General features: G+C 42.7%; 1 protein-coding gene across 2 annotated transcripts in view; it reads left to right on the top strand.

The window, feature by feature from the left end:
• The first annotated feature begins 1,189 nt into the window (after positions 1–1,189).
• The window catches only part of RIMOC1 (RAB7A interacting MON1-CCZ1 complex subunit 1), a 37,508-nt gene continuing 16,105 nt past the window's right edge, over positions 1,190–22,592 (top strand). Inside the window, exons 1-3 of one of the 2 annotated variants that reach the window (XM_089687810.1) lie at positions 1,190–1,322; positions 10,355–10,461; positions 14,483–14,629. In XM_089687810.1, the coding sequence (XP_089543936.1) occupies positions 1,217–1,322; positions 10,355–10,461; positions 14,483–14,629 (360 nt within the window). In that variant the 5' untranslated portion in view covers positions 1,190–1,216. Of the gene's footprint in view, positions 1,336–10,354; positions 10,462–14,482; positions 14,630–22,592 lie in introns of both variants that reach the window. The other variant, XM_089687811.1, reaches the window with a different exon arrangement.

The following is a 22,592-nucleotide window of genomic DNA, read 5'->3' as shown; positions in this document are numbered from 1 at the left end:
TAATCATACTGTGTGTATGTCTGTACAGTCCCATATGCTCTATCAGTGGTCCTGTCTCATGTGCTGCATGGATGACAGGAGGGAGAACCCAGAGAACACAACACAGCTCACCTCCTCCTGGCTCTTTCCTCTCCACTTTTTTTAGGAAGTGTAATTGGGATTTTGGGAAGGGGGGTTGTATTTGCTAGGAGGAATGGGGGGAATATGTGATAGTAGGGGAGAGAGAGAGAGGGAGAATGAGAGAATCATATATATATACACACACTCATTGAGCTCTCTCATGGGGGGGGGGGACACAATTTTTGTCTTGCCCAGAGCAGCTCTAAACCTAAATACACCACTGACTGCAGTGAAGTGATGCTGTGCATTGCTCTGCATTATAATGCAAATGTGCTGAATTTGTATGCGGCGTAACACACCTCAGTGCAGCATTACATTGTGAACAGATGCAGATCAATGCAGCACACATCACCCATTGGCAGGAGTGGACTGACCATTCGAGCACTCGGGCACTGCCCGAGGGCCTGGGGTCAGTAGGGGGCCCCATGAAAGGCCCCTGGTACCTTTTTATAGGCTTTTTTTTTTTGCTTTGAGTGTGAGCAAGGAAACAGGGGCCCTATGATCCCCTATTGCCTGGGGGCCCGATGAGTTGTCAGTCCGCCCCTGCCCATTGGTTCACTAAAGAAGCCAAAGAGATGGAGCCTTGTGTAAGCTCCAAGGATCCCAGTCAGAGGCTGCACAGGGCTGAGGACTTCTCCATATTACAGAGCTATGTACCTGAGCAGTCAATGGCAAATCACTGTTACTTGAGAGCATGCAGAGTAGGTCACGTGCTCCCCATTCCTAGAACTACTGAGAACTGCTAAATAGTGCAGTGAGGTAAAGTACTGAGTACACCTGAATGGTGCAGTGCAGAGTACGGGGGAGTGGTGTGGTGAAGTACAGAATATATATATATATATATATATATATATACACACACTCTCCTTCACACAGGATATTTCATATATATATATATATATATATATACACACACACACTCTCCTTCACACAGGATATTTCATATATATATATATACACACACACACTCTCCTTCACACAGGATATTTCATTGTCTAATTTACAATAGAGAACACACAGGCCAGGCTCGCATATAGTGACCCCTCTGTCCCATCTCTGCACTGGAAAGCAGCTGATCACATGACTAGCCCGTCACATGACCCGCCCGTCCAACATGGCGGTGTCCAGCAGCCCGCAGTGTAATGATAGAGCGGAGAAGCTGCACCGGAGGCTGGCGGGTCTGCTGGAGGCGGACAGTGACGGTGAGGAGCGGAGGTGATCGGGGGGACTGAGGGGGTTCCCGTGGTATTGGGTGACAGATCTGGGGGGCAGGGTGTGGTCTGATCGATCAGGGGAGGACACACATGACCTCTACTCTCTTATATCGCTTGTCCGGTGACAGCAGAACAACAAGGAAGAGTCGGGGACACAGCTCATGGAAGGGGCAGACTAAAGCTTCACAATCCAGGGATTGGAATGTCCCCTCTGCTTTGTTTATGTTCTGTAGTCTTCAGTCCCTGCACTGCTTACACTGCAGACAGCGCTGCATGCATGGCCAGGCCACTCTGCAATCATTCTATGACAAATAGGCGATTGGTTAGCAGAGATTAATGGCGAATACCAATGACGCAGCCCGCCATTTCATTGACCGTGTCTCTGCCGATGGTTCTCCAGCATTGGGCAGTGCTCTGCTACCCAACTCCTTCCTTCCACAATTCCATAGAGATGCAGCTACAGCGGATGTCGCTATAGACTTTCATGCCAGAACAAAACCCAGCAAAATCTTGATTGCTGAGCAGCACATTGATTTAAAAATGTAATTGTTAGTCGCAAACTTAGGTGGGTGATCTATCATTTTTTTTTCATTCATTTTGTCTTTGTTCTAGGCCAGTGGTCTCCAAACTGTGGGACGGGGGGGGGACTGGATGTGGCTCTTTGCTTGCCCTTATCAGGCCCTTGGGGCACTATTCCACCCACTGATACAAGGCACTATCACTTATAATGACACCAACAATGGGGCATAATGCCTACAACTGACTATTGAACTATTCCTCTCACTGACACCAAGGGTATGAAACTATTTTTCTCACTGATTCCAACGATGGGGCTCTGTTCTTTTCCCCGATCCCGGCGCTGGGGCTCTGTTCTTTTCCCCGATCCCGGCGCTGGGGCTCTGTTCTTTTCCCCGATCCCGGCGCTGGGGCTCTGTTCTTTTCCCCGATCCCGGCGCTGGGGCTCTGTTCTTTTCCCCGATCCCGGCGCTGGGGCTCTGTTCTTTTCCCCGATCCCGGCGCTGGGGCTCTGTTCTTTTCCCCGATCCCGGCGCTGGGGCTCTGTTCTTTTCCCCGATCCCGGCGCTGGGGCTCTGTTCTTTTCCCCGATCCCGGCGCTGGGGCTCTGTTCTTTTCCCCGATGCCGGCGCTGGGGCTCTGTTCTTTTCCCCGATGCCGGCGCTGGGGCTCTGTTCTTTTCCCCGATGCCGGCGCTGGGGCTCTGTTCTTTTCCCCGATGCCGGCGCTGGGGCTCTGTTCTTTTCCCCGATGCCGGCGCTGGGGCTCTGTTCTTTTCCCCGATGCCGGCGCTGGGGCTCTGTTCTTTTCCCCGATGCCGGCGCTGGGGCTCTGTTCTTTTCCCCGATGCCGGCGCTGGGGCTCTGTTCTTTTCCCCGATGCCGGCGCTGGGGCTCTGTTCTTTTCCCCGATGCCGGCGCTGGGGCTCTGTTCTTTTCCCCGATGCCGGCGCTGGGGCTCTGTTCTTTTCCCCGATGCCGGCGCTGGGGCTCTGTTCTTTTCCCCGATGCCGGCGCTGGGGCTCTGTTCTTTTCCCCGATGCCGGCGCTGGGGCTCTGTTCTTTTCCCCGATGCTGGGGCTCTGTTCTTTTCCCCGGCGCTGGGGCTCTGTTCTTTTCCCCGGCGCTGGGGCTCTGTTCTTTTCCCCGGCGCTGGGGCTCTGTTCTTTTCCCCGGCGCTGGGGCTCTGTTCTTTTCCCCGATGCTGGGGCTCTGTTCTTTTCCCCGATGCTGGGGCTCTGTTCTTTTCCCCGATGCTGGGGCTCTGTTCTTTTCCCCGATGCTGGGGCTCTGTTCTTTTCCCCGATGCTGGGGCTCTGTTCTTTTCCCCGATGCTGGGGCTCTGTTCTTTTCCCCGATGCTGGGGCTCTGTTCTTTTCCCCGATGCTGGGGCTCTGTTCTTTTCCCCGATGCTGGGGCTCTGTTCTTTTCCCCGATGCCGGCGCTGGGGCTCTGTTCTTTTCCCCGATGCCGGCGCTGGGGCTCTGTTCTTTTCCCCGATGCCGGCGCTGGGGCTCTGTTCTTTTCCCCGATGCCGGCGCTGGGGCTCTGTTGTTTTCTAGTGCCTTCAGGGAGATCCTGTACCTAATCTACTGAATCTCACAGTATTCTGATACTGCGCATGCACGCAGTGAAGCGCAACGTCATGTGCTTCATCTTGTGCATGCACCACACAGCATTAAAGTGATGCTAAAGTCTTGGGTTTGTTATTTAGAAAAAAAAAACATGTCATATCTACCTGCTGTGTGCAGTTGTTTTGCACAGAGCAGCCTGGATCCTCCTCTCCTGGGGTCACCTGCCGGCTCTCCTGGCCCCTCCCTCCTGTTGAGTGCCCCCACAGCAAGCAGCTTGCTATGGGGGCACCAGAGCAGGCACGCTCCTGAGCTGCGGATCTGTGTGTCCATCCACACACAGAGCCTGGCTCAGCCCAGCCCCTCCCTTTCCTGATTGGCTCACTGGATGTGATTGACAGCAGCGGGAGCCAGTGGCTCCCTGCTGCCTCCGCCAATCAGGAGTGAGAGTCCCCAAAGAACCGAGGCTTTCATGGATATCGCTGAATCAGGATGGGGCTCAGGTAAGTGTTAGGGGGGCTGGGAGGGCTGCTACACACAGAAGGTTTTTTTTTTTTTTTACCTTCATGCATAGATGGCATAAAGGTAAAAAAGCCTTGCAACCACTTTAATCTCATCTGCTGTTAAAGGTAAGGCTTAAAAAAAAAAATGAGTAAAAAATGGGTGTAATATTTTATGGCATATGATGTCATGTATTCCATTTTGCACCCATGCTCCATACGACATTAAAAAAAACTTCTTCTAGAAGATCTGGGGAACAAGGTGCATGTCATCATGTGTGCCATCTTGTGCATGTGATGGATGACATACTTTTCAAAATGACAGCATGGGAGCAAGGACATCAGCTGCACAAAGGCAAACTGAAAAGGGATCCACAATAAGGAAGGGCAGCATGGACAGAGAAAGTGTGCTTGTTTATATACAAACCTTTGTGTATAGATATAAAAAACATTTCCCTTTCTTGTTCTCAGCTGCATAAGAGCTGGGGGAAGGAGAAACAGCAGAACACTGATCTCCCCAGTGAATGGCTGTGTCAGGATAAGTCTTATCATTGGAGGAGTGCAGGCCAAGCACAGCTAGAGAACTGACCGTGCTGTGTTGTCATGCCTAATGTGGTTAGTTTTTAATAGGAAAGCAAAGGGACTGGCTGGAACCCCAGGAACAAAGGAAGCTATACAAAGAGAACAGGATACATTTTCATACAAGTACATGGTACAGCAGGCACATATCAGGAATAGGAAATGTTGGGTTTTTCATAGGCTTTATCCCTGATGAAGGAAGGTGGATTTGTCTGTTTTTTCATGATTTTTTGATTGTTTTTAATTTTTTTTAATTTTTTATTTCAGTATCAGCTCAGATGTCCAAATAAGAATTCTCCCAGACGGAGCTGAAGATAGGAATAAAATGTCAGTGGGCAAAGAGTCCCATAAACAGTGTGTAATACACATATCACGAAAATATTGTCACATTGTACATCCAATTACATACCCTAGGGTCTGCCTGGGGAAACTACCACATCCTAGGCCATCGAAAAGGTGGCTTTCACCTGTGCCATCCAAAACCTGACTACTGAGTTCTCACAGCCGCTCTGAGCAGAGAGCGGGACTGTCAGTCACTGCTTTCTGCTCTGCCCCCAGTTTGCTCACTGGAGCCCTGGGCTGTGGAGGGGGAGGGAGTGGCTGGCTTGGGCTCTCAGTGGCTCACTGAGAGGCTGAGCCAAGTGCCGCTCCAGACTCTGGGGTGGATGCCGACTTTGAAGTTGGGATCTTTCTCCAGCCTGGACTGGCTGAGTGATGTCTGCTGACAGCGGACTTCAGTCCGCTGCCAGCTGAAAACGGGTCACAGGAGTGCAGAATGAACTTGCACGCCTGTGATCCACAGGAGAAGTACAGCCAAAAAAGCTTTGGCTGTACTTCTCCTTTGAAGTATAACTAAAGACAAAACGTTTTTGTTTTTGACAGAGTGGAGAGGGATTAGAATGCGTATCAGGTTTTTATTACTGTTTGTGCCTCCATTAGTGAGATTCACCCTCTCTTTTTCTCCTGTTTACTGTTATCATCAAAAGTGAAAGAAATTCCCAAATTTTGGCTGTTACAGCTAAGGGACACGAAGTGAAGGGAATTCTCTCCAATTGGATACAGATGGCAAAAAAACATGGCATGGATTTTTTAATCCTCTTACTCTATCCAAAATGAAAAAAAATTGCATTCAGTTCTGCAAGCTAAAATTGGTTGATTGACGGTAATCACTGGGGGAAGTCAGCTCAGGGGTGTAGCTTACTTTTTCCATGCATTTTGGTGCAGCTGTATGATGTGAAGGTATAGACTAGCCATTCTTCTCCAGGGTTCCTCCAGAGGTTGCTAGGAGTTCCTTGAGTTGTGGCTAATTAGCCTCCTATTTGATGGTGTCTGCATAGTTGCAGGACCAATGCTACTTGGCAAAGTCAGCGGCATGACACCAATGATTGTTTTAGCTAATCGTAAGGGTGGCATTCTGAACACCACAGTAAGGGGGTATTCTTTCCATTGACTATGAGTGAATTGGTTTTTAACGGGGTTCTCTGAGATTGGAAAATTATTTTAAGGGTTCCTCTAAGGCAGGGGTCTCCAAACTTTCTAAACAAAGGAACAGTTTATTGTCCTTCAGATGTCAGGAGGGCCGGACTGTTACCATTGGAAGTAGAAAATGTCCTGGTGTCAGTGGAAGAACATAATGCCATCATTGGTGTCGGGGAAGAATAGGGGCATTGAGAGGAATAGTGCCCCATCATTGGTGTCCTTTGGATGAATAGTGCTCCATCGTTGTTGTCAGTAGGCGAATAGTACCCCATCATTGATATCAGTGGGAGGAATAGTGCCCCAGAGGCTGGATAAAGGCAAGCAGAGGGCCACATGAGGCCCCTGGGCCGCAGTTTTGAGACCATTGCTTTAAGGTAACAAGTTTGACAAAGGCTAGTATGGACAATATGGGAATCTGGGATTATGCACTGTAAAGACAATTGCGTTTTCTCAGAGCTAGCTCTATAGTACCTTGTTCACAATGTTCACGCTGATCATCAATCTAAATGGATGGGTACACTATGTGTATAATACATTTCTTTATATCTAGTTTTAATAACTAAAGAATTACAGTTTCTAGAGCTTCCTCCTTTGCAGAGTTTGCGGTACAGCTTAGTATAGCACCTTATACAATATTCATAGCATTGAGAGTAATAAAATAGTCCATTACTGCTCACTATAAACTCCTGGAATAGTACATTGTTTCTTACATCTTGTTCAGCCTTTAGACATATAGTGGGATAATCAAGGCACCTTACCAAGTCACTTTGAATTATGTCTTTGATTTATAACATACAGCATTTGTACACAAGAGTCTACATACAGTGTTAAATAGAATAAGAAACCTGTGCACAGTAAATTCAATTTATTAAGGTATCAATCCATCCGCAACAAAGTTTTAACCAGATACTGCATCATTACCAACTTGTATTTTTTCAGGAATACTAGCAACATATCTGTGACCAAGTTCCCAGGTCCAGCCACTGGGATCACAAAGCTGATGGGAAAATCTTTCTTGTGGTATCCCTCTGGGGTATAAATTGCCAGTGTGTGATTCAGCCCACCAGCATTAGAATATACAGTGAAGGAAATAAGTATTTGATCCCCTGCTGATTTTGAATGTTTGCCCACTCACAAAAAAATGATCGGTCTAAAAATCGTTTGGTAGGTGTATTGTAACACTGAGAGACAGAATAGCAACAAAAAATCGAAAGAAATGCATGTCTAACAAATTATGCACTAATTTGCATGTTCATGAGGGAAATAAGTATTTGATCCCCTATCATTCAGCAGCATTTTTGGCTATCAGGTTTCTTTCATACAGGTAACAAGCTGAGATTAGAAGCAGTCTCTTAAAGGGAGTGCTGCTAATCTCATTTTGTTACCTGTATAAAAGACACTTGTCCACAGAAGCAATCAAACAATCAGATTCCAAACTCTCCACCATGGAAAAGACCAAAGAGCTGTCCCAGGATGTCAGGAACAAGATTGTAGACCTACACAAGGCTGGACTGGGCTACCAAACGTCTCCAAGCAGCTTGGTGAGAAGGTGACAACAGTTGGTGCAATCATTTGCAAATGGAAGAAACACAAAACAACTGTCAGTCTTCTTAGGTCTGGTGCACCATGCAAGATCTCACCTCGTGGAGTGTCAATGATCATGAGAACAGTGAGAAATCATCCTAGAACTACATGTGAGGATCTTGTGAATTATCTCATGGCAGTTGGGACCACAGTCACCAAGAAAACAATTGGTAACACACTACGCCGACAAGGATTGAAATCCTGCAGTGCCCTCAAGGTCCCTCTGCTCAAGAAAGCACATGTCCAGGTCCGTCTGAAGTTTGCCACTGAACATCTGAATGATGCAGAGGAGGACTGGTTGAAAGTGTTGTGGTCAGATGAGACCAAAATTGAGCTCTTTGGCATAAACTCAACTCGCCGTGTTTGGAGGAGGAGGAATGCTGCCTATGACCCTAAGAACACCATCCCAACTGTCAAACATGGTGGTGGAAACTTTCTGCTTTGGGGGTGTTTTTCTGCTAAGGGGACAGGACAACTGCACCGCATCAAAGGGATGATGGACAGGGCAATGCACCATCAAATCTTGGGTGAGAACCTTCTTCCCTCAGCCAGGACATTGAAAATAGGTCGTGGATGGGTGTTCCAGCATGACAAAGACCCAAAACACACGGCCAAGACAACAAAGGAGTGGCTAAAGATGAAGCATATTAAGGTCCTAGAGTGGCCTAGCCAGTCTCCAGACCTTAATCCAATTGAAAATCTGTGGAGGGAGCTGAAAGTTCAAGTTGCCAAACGTCAGCCACCAAACCTTTACGACTTGGAGAGGATCTGCCAAGAAAAGTGTGCCCCTGAGATGTATGCTAACCTAGTGGCCAACTACAGGAAACATGTGACCTCTGTGATTGCCAACAAGGGATTTGCCACCAAGTACTAAGTCATGTTTTGTGAAGGGGATCAAATCCTTATTTCCCTCATAAACATGCAAATCATTGCATAATTTGTTAGACATGCATTTCTTTTGAATAGTTGTTGCGATTCTGTCTCTGTGTTACAAAACACCTACCATTCAATTTTTAGACTGATCATTTCTTTGTGAGTGGGCAAACATTCAAAATAAGCAGGGGATCAAATACTTATTTCCTTCACTGTAGTTGAAATATCAACATTGGGTGGACTGACCCTTTAAGGTTCATGTAAACTCTTGAGTGAATGACTTACCGGGCCTTTTGTTTGCTTCAGGTAGGTTTTGCATTCCCATACATGTGTATGGGAATGTCAAACCCACTTAATACAGGTCAGAATGAGGCCAAATACACCTGTCACTATATTCTGAACAATCTCGGAAGTGTCCCAAACCGATGCCCTTAACTTGCTAAATCATTGTGCGTCAGATACAATATACTTTTTTTTTCATCCTCTTGTATCTTAGTGTTGCTGATTTCCTGAAACCATGTCACATCTGCATTCACTCCAGCCATGTTGTTGTTGACAATAGTGGAACATGTAGTGCCCATCCGAAGCTCAAGTGACAAGGTGACAATGCAAAAGCACAATTGAGAGACAGTGACAGAGCGTTGCCATTCCGTAACAGGAAGTGTTTTAACAAGAACCTTCATGGAAGGGTCACAAACTATTATTTCAATGAAAGCTGCAGATTTAAAAAGATTGATAATTAAGTTTACAGTTGTTTTACCATGTTAAAGATTTTACGAGATTTTAAGTAAATGTGTGTTAAATTTACTTTAAAGGGTTACCCCACCCAAATAGCATATATAAATACTATATAAGCCTTTTTGTAGTTTAGTGGTGATACAAATGTTGTTTCTATTTTAAACTAGAACTGGCAAATATTACAAACCTGGCTTCCTTTTGATGCAGGCGTTCAGTACATGGCTAGAGTGTACAGAATACCCTCAAAATTTCATCCCCTGTGATCGGTTTACATGTGTTCCTAGACGACTTCTTTTATTACAGCTGTCACTGATCAAATGACTATAACAGGAAGGCTGACAGATTCAGCGCTCAGCAAGGAGAAAGTGGAGTTGCACTTTAGAAGGATATCATTTTTTCCCTAAAAGTGATTCTAGAGCTTTTTTTAAAAAAATAAATAATTTAGTTAATAAACATGTATAAAAATAATAAACATATCATACTTGCCTGCTCTGTGCAATGGTTTTGCACAGAGCAGACCTGAACCCCCCCCAGTGATTGCCATTGCTGCCTCTCTGTTCTTGGGCAAGATTTTTTTGCCTTAATGCAGAGAATGCACTTTAAAGCAGAACTAGCAATAAATATGGTAGGTTACTTGGCTCCTACTTAATTTGGCCCTAGTATGTTTATGTATGAATGTGAGTTAGGGACCTTAGATTGTAGCCTATTAGGGGAGGGACTGATATCCATGAGTAATAAATATGTATGCTGTGTAAATTGACCGTACTATATAAGTACCTGAAATACATAGATAAGAGTGTGGGTGTTTTTTGGTATTTATCTTTTCGGTATATACCATAAAGCAGAACACCAGCCCAAACCACTTTGAATGAAGACATACAGTACATGTACTCATATCATATAATACCTTGCTTCATTTCACTTTAAAATAAATAAAATCCTTTACAGAAACTCTGCCAGGTGTTCAGGTGTTTTTTTTTTTTTTGCGTCCCTGTTACAGAGATTACTCTTCACTTCCTTTCCCAGGTCTGGTGGTCAAGAAATGAGGGAAAATGTAGCCAGTGGGGGCACAATCAGCACTAATAACCTGAAAGATGTCTAACTAAACCCCAAAACTAAAACAAAATAAACAGGTTTGGGCTGACTTTCCACATTACACCCTGTTTTTCTTTGTTCAACAGATCCACTGTTATTAAAGGCATCTGCAACACTACAGAGCTTGAAGGACACATGTTCCAAAGACAACCAGAACTGTAATAGATCACCATGTTTGCGGCTTTATAGTCAGGTGAAGTATTATCACAATTTTGTCTGTGGGATTAATCATTATAATTGTACATGAATACATTTTCAATAAAATCGATTTTAGGCCTCATTCATACCATACGTGCAAAAAACTGATGGAAACTGACGCTGTGATTTCACTTGTAGAGACATCAGTTTTCATGCGCGTTTTAGTGAGTTTTATACATGTTGCAGATTCCTGTGCAGAAATAAATCTGCACGTGACGCTAATGTTGTGGTGTGAACAATTGTTTTTGTTTTGTTTTTTTGCCCATGCAAAACGCGTGCAGAAAAACTCACGTCTCTGCACCATGGTGTGAACGAGGCCTTAAAATGGAACACTTGGATAAAAGAACTCATTTTTAGAAAGTCCACAAGTGACTTAAGTTACTTGCAGTTAAGTAAATGCCAGGACCTCATTGCTGCTGGTTACTGTAGAAATGGCAGTTTCATTCATGCCGGATATTACAGTCAGTGCTCTTCTCTGGTGCTGCAATTTCATGTCTGCAATAGTGCGGGTATCATGACTTTCACTCTTTCCTTCCTCTGCCCTTGTCCATTCACAAACAACTTTGCATTCTGTTAAATACAAGGCTTTTTGTGAATGGATGGAGTGACAAATGTGTTTCCTGCACTGTACCAGAGCCAGAACTATCAGTTGCAGTGCCAGAAGAAGAGTGCCACCTGTAATATCTGGCTTGAATGAAACTGTCAGTACTAGAGTAACCAGGAGCAAAGCGGCCCTAGCATAAGCTTTATTGTAGGTAAATTATTTCATTGTGGGCAATCCAAAAAGCTTTTTTTCATGGAGGATGATTCCATGTAGTGGTAGAGCCTGTTGTTTCAGAGCACCTGCAAGTAAAAACGGTAGCTGATTTTTTTTCCCCTATTGGATGCTGTGTTCTAGTGCATCTTCTTTTCTGATAGTAACAGAAATGCTGTATAATTTGTCATACTGAATCCTTCACATGGATTGTACAATATGCTTAAAATATGCATTGCAACAGAGAAGACTCAGAGAATTGTCAATGCTTTACATTTAAATTATTTTAAAGAGTTTAAATTCATCCTGTAGTTGGGCTTTATAGTGTATTTCCAGCTCCAGATTTATTAAGCCGCATGCGGAGTTGTGCATCTTTGCCCTACTAGTACACATGACAAATGGGAGATGTTGTATGAGAGTATTCCAGTTCAATTACAACAATACATCTTCATTTTGTGGCTGGCGCTTGGCAAAACTCATTTTTGTTTTGACATATAGTGTTTGAGCAAGTTGGCCTTGCTCAGAGCTGTGTTTTAGAGACTTTATTTTATTTGTTATACCCACAGGGTTCTTCTTGAAAGATTCTTTTTTGCAGCTGCGTTCTCTTGAGAAAAACTGTGATAACATTATTCCTAGGCCCAAAGTCAGCTGTGACCTTGACCACCTACTAAGACATAGAAGTGCATTGTTAAGTGATCTAATATCTATTTCTAAGCTGTACTAAAGCCGTTGTAACATTCTCAATAGATGAGAGATCTTTCTTGCAACTATTCTGTGTGTGTGTTTTCTCTCCATGTGCACAGTAGGGGTTAATACATTTTTCGTAGTATATACAGATTGCTTTTAACTTTAGCATGTTTATAATGTCTATGAAATGTGTTGGCCTTGGACCCTTTGTTTCTTGGATAATTTTCACAATAAAGCATTGTTGCCCAAATGCCAGGGGCATGAGAGGTGACTGATGTGTCACTTTCTCTAGGTCAAAGGAACAAAGTCACAAGATATTCTGCTGAGAGCAAGATAACTTGTTTATGGACTGAAACCTGTTTGACATCTAGTAACCTCACATTAGGAGATAAAAACCTGTTTAAGGACATCTACGTTAGAAATCCTTAAGTCTGGGGGAGATGAGAAGAGGTTTTGGGGTAGATAAGAAGCAAAAGTGTGACTTTTCAGATAACGAATATGGTGGTTGAACGTGACTCTGTTATCTTCACGGAACCCTTCTGCTTGCTCCTCCTGTGGTGGGTGTGGAGCCGCCCACTATTGGACAGCTTCCAGAAAATAGGTTTATAATGCGGAAGTCCGGGCTGGACCAGTAGAAGCCCCCCCCCCCAAGTGGCCAGAGGATGCTCTGATGCTGGGATTGTTGCCAAGGCTATATGGGCTCATCGACTGGCCGCGCCTACGGCTTCCCCGTGACCCCCTGGGCAGTTTGGTTCCGATGGGATTTGTTCCTCCCAGCTTCCACATAGCTTTGGTAATGTATTAAAGCGGAGTTCCACTCACTCTGTAAAAAAATAAGTCAGCAGCTACAAAAACTGTAGCTGCTTACTTTTAAAAAACAGCCACTCACCTGTTCCACAATCCCACGTTGCCTCTGCCGCAGCCCGTTTCACCAGCCGTCTTGTATTCCAGGAGGCCGGCATCTTCAGTGTGGGCATCCGACTGTGACAGCTTGCGGCTTCACAGCTGGGTGCCCACTGCGCATGCGTGAGTAGCGCTGCCCTTCCTGAATGGCCCCGTCGTCTTCTGGGATCTGTCACGTGTCCCACAAGATTTCAGGGAGGGAGGGTAGGAGGACAACTTCCGTTTCCGATCGCCTAGGTGATTGTAGCGGAAGTGGGAGTGAGTACCTGTTAATTTCGGGTACCCATTCCCTCTTCTCCCCACAGGTGCCAATCCTTAATGGGGAGTGGGGGACCAATCTTTAAAGTGGAACTTCCCCTTTTGGGTGGAACTCCGCTTAATTCTATGCTGTGATGCTGTCCCATGATGTTTTTATTTCATGCTGTAATTCTCACACTCTTACTGGTGTGTGTTATTATGCAGATTGTGATGACTATAAGATATATCCTCCTGTGTGTTGTGTGATGATAAAAGTGGAGGTTTTGACAGTGCAAGAATATTGCAGTTGGATTCTGTTATTTCTTGGAGTGCCGGGTGAATGCTATGATGTGTCAGGCAGGTATTCATTTAGTAGTTGGTCTTTCACACGCGTAGAACATGTAATGGTTTAAATGCTGATTAAAAGGTACCTGCATGTCTACATGTTGATTGTGTGTGTGTATATGACTTGTTTTTAGTTATTGCACCCAGCATCTCTATTACAATGTTATACCGTCCTAGCCAAAAATATTGGCACCCCTGTATTTCTGTCAGATAATGTACCACTTCACCTAGAAAATTGTTGCAATTACAAATGTTTAGGCATTCTCATGTTTATTTCTTTTTGACTTGGCTTATTGTTTCTCCATTCTTTTGTGTCATACCAATACAGACAAAATAAATAAACATAAGAATGCCTAAACATTTGTAATTGCAACAATTTTCCTGGCGAAGTGGTGCATTATCTGACAGCAATTTTAGACTTTGTACAGTCATGGCCAAAAATACTGGCACTCCTAAATTTCTGAGGTCTCAGTGTTCTTATATATCTATGTGTGATATGTTACTTGAATTCTGTGTGCCCAGAGCTCGATTCGATTGTGTTTTAGAACAATTTTACTTTTCAACTTTGGGTTGCAACTGTTAGCGGGTACTGAATACTATTTCATTGTTAATGAAGTAATTCAAGCTACAGTCTTTTTTTTTTTCTTATGAGGGGAGCAGCTCCAAAGGCAGCCTTGGCCCAAGCTCAAAAACGTAGCTCTGGCTCAGTCTTTAAAAGGCAGTTTTGGCCTTATCTCAAAAAGGCAGCCATGGTCCTGGCCCAACCTCAAAAGATATCCATTGTCCAACCTCAGAAGGTAGTTATGTCCCTAGCAATGCCCCAGCCACCTACAAGGACCTCCTGCTTTTATTTATTGGTTGTTGGCATAAGTCAGAACCAGCTTTCAAGCTCCTTATTCTGCCGCCAATCTTAGCAAGGGCTGTGTAGACGTTGGTAGGAATCTACAGTAAGGTTTGTAGAAACGTTTCCAATACACATGGTTGACCTGTGTTTTATTTCACTGTGTCCTCATTCAGACATTTTCCCAGTAATAATCATAGAACCTATCGTGCACACCTCCCCCAATATAACATAACTCTTCTCCTGCAGGCTATATTAGACATCACTTACTATGAAGAGAATCGGCTGGTGGATGAAGAATTTGCGAATGATGATGCTCTGCAGAAAGTCCAAGAATTAATTCAGATTATTACAGAGCCGGAGAGTTTTGCTGAAGAGAACAATGCTTCTAAGCAGGTGCTTCAAATTGTGTTTCTTGTGTACTTAATATACCCATCATAAACCTATTATATCTGTTAGTATTGTGAAAATTAAAGGGAACTTTGGCCATACGCCTTTTCATTTTTCAGAATTTAGAAGAGACAGATGGTACTACTGATTATCTACAGTTCTGATATATTACAGTCCTGCTGGAGAATTTTACTTTATATAAACTTTTTCACTGAAACCTCTGGACTATAAAATAAACATACCCATGGATCTTTTTGGATACTTGCTCCCAAAATCTCCTGTATATAAACAATTACATCCTGCCAATATGTCTGGATCTTTTTACACTCCCACCAAATATGCAACATAGTCCCTCTTTCTCCACAACCCCTCCAACAAAGTGATGAAACTTCTTCACTTAATTTCTGTGCAATATTCGGTGTACAATACCATCTTGTCAAACATTTATATTTCATTTCCACCGTGCTCAAATTTACAACCACGTGCACCAATTTGAACACTTTATCCTTCTGTTGCTCATCCATCTTTGTGCCCAATTCTCTTTCCCATCTGTCTAAGAATCTCGGGGGGTCCGCTTTCATCAACTCGCTGAGGATCTTATATAGCTGTATCCTGGCTCAACATTTTCTCAAATGGAAACATATCCTCCGCCACCCTCAGAGGGCGGGGAAGTGTTGAAACGAAATATCCTTATTGATATCTAAACTCATCCAATACAAAAAATAAATCTTTCCTCTCCCTCGATTCTTCAACATTAGACAACTTCCCTTCGACTAAAATATCCCCCAAACATGCATCTCTATCTTTAAACCATTTCCCTGCTATTTTGTCATTCCCTGGTGGAAAAAAAAACAGTCCCCACCAGGGGAATCATAAGTGAATTAAACTCCCAACCAATAGGTTTGTGTAACCCATCCCAGACTCTCAATACCTCCCTTGTCAAAGCACTCCCATTATACCCCCAACACACGGAATTTACGTGGAATCCAAATAATCTTCCCCAACTGTGCCATACTTTAGTTTTTCCTCCATTTTTACCCAACTTTTTTCTTTCGCACTATATGTCCAGTCCACCACCCTTGACAGGAGTACCGACATATAATACTTCCTCACATCTGGCAGATTCAGTCCTCCCCTCTCCTTGTTTTTGCAAAGCATCTTTATATCCAATTCTTACTTTCTTGTTAGCCCAAATAAAGCTCAATATCATTTTTCTTATTATCCTAAAAAGGGGTCCTGGCAAATGTATCATGATCATTTGAAACTTGTACAGGATTTTTGGGACCACCACCATCTTTACCAAATTGATGCGCCCAAGCCACAAGACCCCTTCTATTGAGAGCCTTCTCAACTCATCTTTGATTTAATTTAATAATGGTATATAATTAGCTTGATATACATTTTTTAATGAAGGAGTTAATTTTATTCCTAAATAACTTAATTCTCTCTCCCTCCAAACAAAAGGAAATTCTTTTTTGCAGGGTCAGCATCTCAGATTTTGCTACATTAATATTTAAGATCTCAGATTTGGATAAATTTATTTTCAGGTTTGTCAACATCCCGTAATATTTCAACAATCCCATTAAATTTGGCAATGTCACTCTTGGATTAACAATATAAAACAACGTATCATCCGCGTACGCTGCCACCTTATGCTCTACTTCTCCTATACAAATTACTCTAATATCTATGTTCTTTCTAACCGTAGCTAATAATGGTTCCAAGGATAATACGAACAATAAGGGACAAAATGGACACCCCTGCCTCGTACCATTATATATGTGAAAGGGACCCATTTACTTTGATCGATGCAGAGGGTCCATTGTACAGCTCTCTTATCCACCCTATTATTTTATTTCCTATTCCTAAAGGCCTCCAGCGTACTAAACATAAAACTCCAATCCACCCTATCAAAGGCTTTCTCAGCATCTAGTAAAATTGTCGGCTGTTCCCTCCTCCTTGCTTTCTGTAAAAGTAATAGGGCTCTTAGACCATTGTCTCTTCCCTCTCTTCTTGGAACAAAACCTACTTGGTCAAAATGTATCCACTCCGGCATTAATTCCTTCATCCTCGTGACCAAGACCTTCTCACATAGCTTTGTATCAATATTTAATAATGATATCGGTCTATAACTAGCACATTGTGCGCTGTCCTTTCCTTCCTTAATAATGACTGTTATATATGCATGCAATGATTCCTCTCTCATTTCCATTCCCTCCCCTAATGCATTCATATACTTACATAATTTAGGTACTAATATTTCTTGAATTTTTCTATATTATCCCACCGTAAACCCTTCAGGGCCCAGACTCTTTCCTCCCACCGTGTTCTTCAGTGCAATATTAAGTTCCTTCTGAGATATTACTCGATCCAGGGCTGCCAGTTTCTCTGCTTAGAGTCTTGGTAAATGTGCCTGTTTGAGAAATTCAACACTCCTCCTTATCCTTTCTTCTTCCACTCCTTTCTTTTTTTTGGATTCACTTCATAAAGCTTACTGTAAAACTTTTGAAACATATTAGCGATATCTGTGGTGGAGTAAACCAGCTCTCCTTTCTCATTTTTCATTTTTTCTATATAATTTTTAGATTTCTTATCTTTTAACCTTTTTCATCAAGTATTTCCCTGGCCTGTTCCCCCACCTATATCTTTCTTTTGAGACACTGTTAAAAAACGTAGTCTCGTATGCCATTAGATCTTTTAATTATTCTCGCTTGTGAATAATCTTCTGATAAATGTCTAGCTCCTGCTTCTTTTTATGGATCTGTTCTAAATTATCCAGTCCTTCCAGCACCTCCTTCATTTATTTCTCCCGTTCTTTCTTTTTTTTTAATCCCTTGGGCTATCAATACTCCCCTGATACCTGCTTTATGAGCCTCCCAGATAGTGGCTATTGATATTTCCTCCGTTTCGTTCAAGGTAAAAAATTGTTCAGATTCCTCCCTTATCCTTCTCTCTATGTCTATATCTTGTATAAGTGACTCATTTAATCTCCACGCAGCCCTCTGGTCTGAAATGGACATAACCTTGATATCAGCTCCAATCAATGAGTCTAGATGTCTATGCTCAATTAAAATATAGTCCAGACGCGAGTACGATCTCTGTGCTGCTGAGAAGAAAGTGTAATCTCTTTCCCTAGGATGATTCACTCTCCAAATATCTATTAATTGATTTTGATTTAACCTTTTTTTTTAGCGTTCTTAAAACTCTACTCTCATCTCTGCGCACCTGAAGATGCAATCAACCAGGGATCTAAACATAGATTAAAATCCCCTGCCATCACTAGAAAGCCTTTTTTAAAGCTCATTATCTTTCCAAGGGCATCCTGGAGAAATATTTCAGGCTTCCTGTTTGGGAAGTAGACATTAACCAATGTATATTCTTTCCCCTGCAGGACCCCCCCAAGACCTAAATACCGACCTTCTGGGTCGACCAATGTTTCTTCCACCTTGAAGCCTATATCTTTTGCAAATCCAATTGCGACTCCCTGGGCCCTCATCAGTGAATCTGCGTAATTTGAGTCATGCGTTAATTGCGTTTCCTGTAAGGCGACGTCTACAGAGTGACGTTGTATTTTCCTCAATACCCTATGTCTTTTAGTTGGAGAATTCAGCCCTTTCACATTATATAAGAAGAATGTAGCAACCGAATGCATGTACTCCTGTTCTGAACTGTGGATTCCCCGCTATTGTGATCCCCACATGGGAAAAGAAATGCAGGCCTTGCTGCCCTCAACGGACCAGGGATATCCAAAAGAAACTGTATGTGAAAGACAAAAAAGAGGGAGCACAGGCCTAGTGCATTACCTTAAAAATAGGATTTATTGATAAAAAGTAAATACTCACAAGATTAAAATGATGTAAAATCAGATAAACACGGGAAGCATGTCACATGAGATATGCAGTATGGTACAGGAACCCCTGTGGGTGGTCTGGTGGGAGACTGGAAGCCTCTGGATAGCTGTTGGCTGACATGTTTCGAGGAAGCACCTCTTCTTCAGAGCCAATGTGTGTGTGTGTGCACAACCTGAGACCTCTCTTAAATAGGCTAGAATCTTATGATAATAGAAGGGGGTACACTCCCAAAGGGCAGAAACATCAGGAAGGAGGAGGAGAATGTGAAGGAGGGAGGGAATGAATACGTGCATGGAATAGTGAACATGGCTGAAAAGGCGGGATGTATGGAGCTACCCGGTGAGCTCCGGCGGGAGACGGCTCATAGCATCTGTAATGGTATATCTGGTCCCTGTGCGTTCCACGGGGACCGAAAGAGGAAGTATATGCCCCAGTAGGTGGCTGTGCGCAAGCGCGAATGAAGGAGGGGTGGGTGTGTGGAGAGCCGCCATGAACTGCTGCGTGTGCGCACCCAGAGTGACAGGGACACTCAGAGCACCAAAAGCGCATGCGCGAACACGTGAATAGGCCGGAGTGAGATGTGTGCCGTCTGCCTATACTGCGCACACACGAGAATCTGTGAGATGACAGTGTCATGTGGGCTGAAGCATGTACAGCACCGAAGGAGTGTGTGTATATGGATGGAGAGGGGGGGGGGACTGGAAGAGAGAGGGTATATGAGTATATCACGATGGATGGAAATTATATCCCAACAGTTTGTCTGTGAAAATCAAAAGGAAACAAGGAAGAAAGGGGGGGAAAAATACATAATGGTATAGTCGATACATCTCAGTATGTACACCCTGTTCCAAATTATTTTGAAAATTTTTATTTAAGTGTCACAAAGATTAAATATTTTGTTTTTCAGTTTAACTCATGGATGGAATTGTGTGTCAGGGTTCTTTTGATCACTGAAAACAATCTCAGACACCTGTGATAATTAGATTGGCCGGTGTGCCCAATTTAAGGAAAAACTACTAAAGGAGGGTGTTCCACATTATTAAGCAGTTCACCATTTTCAAGCAATATGGGGAAGAAAAAGGATCTCTCTGCTGCCGAAAAGAGTGAAATAGTTCAATGCCTTGGACGAGGTATGAAAACATTAGATATTTCACGAAAACCTGAGCGTGATCATCGCACTATTAAGAGATTTGTGGCTGATTCAGAGCACAGACGGGTTCGTGCAGATAAAGGCACATTGAGGAAGATTTCTGCCAGATCCATGCATCGGATCAAGAGAGCAGCTGGTAAAATACCATTACATAGCAGCAAACAGATATTTGAAGCTGCTGGTGCCTCTGGAGTCCCACTGACATCAAAGTGTAGAGTCCTACAGAGTCTTGCAACTGTGCATACACCTTCTATTCGGCCACCAATAACCAATGCTCACAAGCAGAAACGGCTGCATTGGGCAGAAAAATACATGAAGACTAATTTTCAAACAGTCCTGTTCACTGATGAGTGCCGTGCAACCCTGGATGGTCCAGATGGATGGAGTGGTTGGTGGACGGCCACCCTGTTCCAACAAGGCTGCGACGTCAGCAAGGCGGTGGTGGAGTTAGGTTTTGGGCTGGAATCATGGGAACAGAGCTGGTCGGCCCATTTAGGGTCCTCGAAGGTGTAAAGATGACCTCTGTAAAGTATGTGGAGTTTATGGCTGACCACTTTCTTCCCTGGTACAGAAGGAAGAACTGTGCTTTCTGTAATAAAATCATATTCATGCATGACAATGCACCATTTCATGCTGCAAAGAATACCTCTGCATCAATGGCTGCTCTGGGGATAAAAGGAGAGAAAGTCATGGTGTGGCCTCCATCCTCCCCTGACCTCAATCCTATTGAGAACCTTTAGAGCATCCTCAAGCAAAAGATCTATGAGGGTGGGAGGAAGTTTACATCCAAACAGCAGCTCTGGGAGGCTATTCTGACATCTGGCAAACAAATTCAAGCAGAAACTGTCCAAAAACTCACAAGTTCAATGGATGCAAGACTTGTGAAGCTGCTATCAAATAAGGGGTCCTATGTTACAATGTAACGTGATCTTATAAAATGTTTAAAAAGATAAAATGTTGTTAAAAGTTTGATAGAAATAGCTTTTGATTTCAGTAAATATGCTGCAAACACAACAAATGACAATTTTCAGTTCTTTACAACCTATAAAGTGTTTTGAAACTTACTGTGCGTAATAATTTGGAACAGTGCATTGGAAGTGTTTTATGTTTAAAAAAAATACTGTTATCATTAGGAGGTTTGTTCAATAAAATTTGAATTGTACTCTTAATAATTGATAACATGAGAATTATGCTGACTGTTATTTACATCAATTATTTAGGTAAATGAGAAAAATATCATTTGCATAATAATTTGGAACAGGGTGTAAATGGATGAAAAAAAGGGGGGGCAAAAATGAATAAAAATAATAATGATAAAAATAATAATAAAAATGCAGAATGCATGAAAAATGAATAGTGTACCATTGCGTAACATATACATGTATATGTGCACATATACATGCATATTCGCATACATACAGGAGTTTATGGGTCGTTACATACATATGGAGTAGTAGAATGATTGAAAGAGGGACAGGCACACACTACACTGGGATCCCATGTCAGAGCGGACACATGAAAACAATAATAACAATGATGATAATAATAATAGCAACAATAATAACAATGGTGATAATAATAGTGGCAATGATAATGATGGTAGGAATGCATACACACACATGTATAAAAACACGCACCCACATATACACGTGTTATACATAAAAATCTCTATGGGTGATACATGGAATGAATAAAATATATATAAAATGTATCAATGGATCATCTGAAAATTGTAAACATATGCATACGCACACAAACAAATGTATACATACACACACATATATCAGACACCATAAGTATAGGGCGTTGGACAAGGTCCTAAGTATTTTCAAGATGTGTATGTAAGAACAGAGAGATGATGAATACTAGGATGAGCTAGGGATGAATGGGAATAAACTCCCGAGGGAGCTGGGAATATTGAAGAGGATGAACTAGGATGTAGGTGAAATAGTGTATCATGGTGGGGGTGGGGAGATTCCGGGGACTATAAGGATAAAGGGGACTTGCAGATAGATGACTTAGGGGACTATAAGGATGAAGGGGACTAGCAGATAGATGACTTAATGGATGGCTCCGTGGATTCGAGATCCTCATTTATACGACCCGGGGCGAGGCATCCTAGGGTAAAGATCCAGTATGTTTCTCTATTGCATAGTCTCTGGAATCTTCTGCCACTGTCTGAAATGCCTTTTTAATGGATTCTATACCGAAAAGCCTCAAACCTGATGGATTATTGTGATGTTGTTCTTGAAAATGTCGAGAAACAGAATAATTTCTCTTGTATGGTTTTTTGGAGGCGTAGAATCCATTAAAGGCTAGTCCCCTTCATCCTTATAGTCCCCCATCTAAGTCATCTATCTGCAAGTCCCCGTTATCCTTATAGTCCCTGGACTCTCCCCACCCCCACCATGATACACTATTTCAGCTACATCCTAGTTCATCCTCTTCAATATTCCCAGCTCCCTCGGGAGTTCATTCCCATTCATCCCTAGTTCATCCTAGTATTCATCATGTCTCTGTTCTTACACACACATTTTGAAAATACTTAGGACCTTGTCCAACGCCTTATACTTATGGTGTGGGATATATGTATGTGTGTATGTATACGTGTAGGTATACATTTGTGTGTGTGTGTGCGCATGCATATGTGCAAATATATATATTTTTATATATATTATTTTTTTTTCATGTTTCTATTGTTCTCTATTACATTATATCACTATATACATGTCCATTCATTTATTTTTATTTTTTTAATATTGTTCATTTACAATTTTTAGATGATCCATTGATACATTTTATATATATTTTATTCATTCCACGTATTAACCATAGAGATTTTTATGTATAACACGTGTGTATGTGGGTGTGTGTTTTTATACATGTGTATGCATTCCTACCATCATTATCATTGCCACTATTATTATCACCATTGTTATTATTGTTACTATTATTATTATTATCATTG

This window comes from Staurois parvus, unplaced genomic scaffold (genome assembly GCF_062004578.1).
Source record: "Staurois parvus isolate SC_StPar_1 unplaced genomic scaffold, SC_StPar_1.0 ptg000438l, whole genome shotgun sequence".
Classification (NCBI taxonomy): Eukaryota; Metazoa; Chordata; class Amphibia; order Anura; family Ranidae; genus Staurois; species Staurois parvus.
The sequence above is the reverse complement of the archived record's forward strand: the minus strand, read 5'-3'. Positions and strand labels throughout refer to the sequence as shown.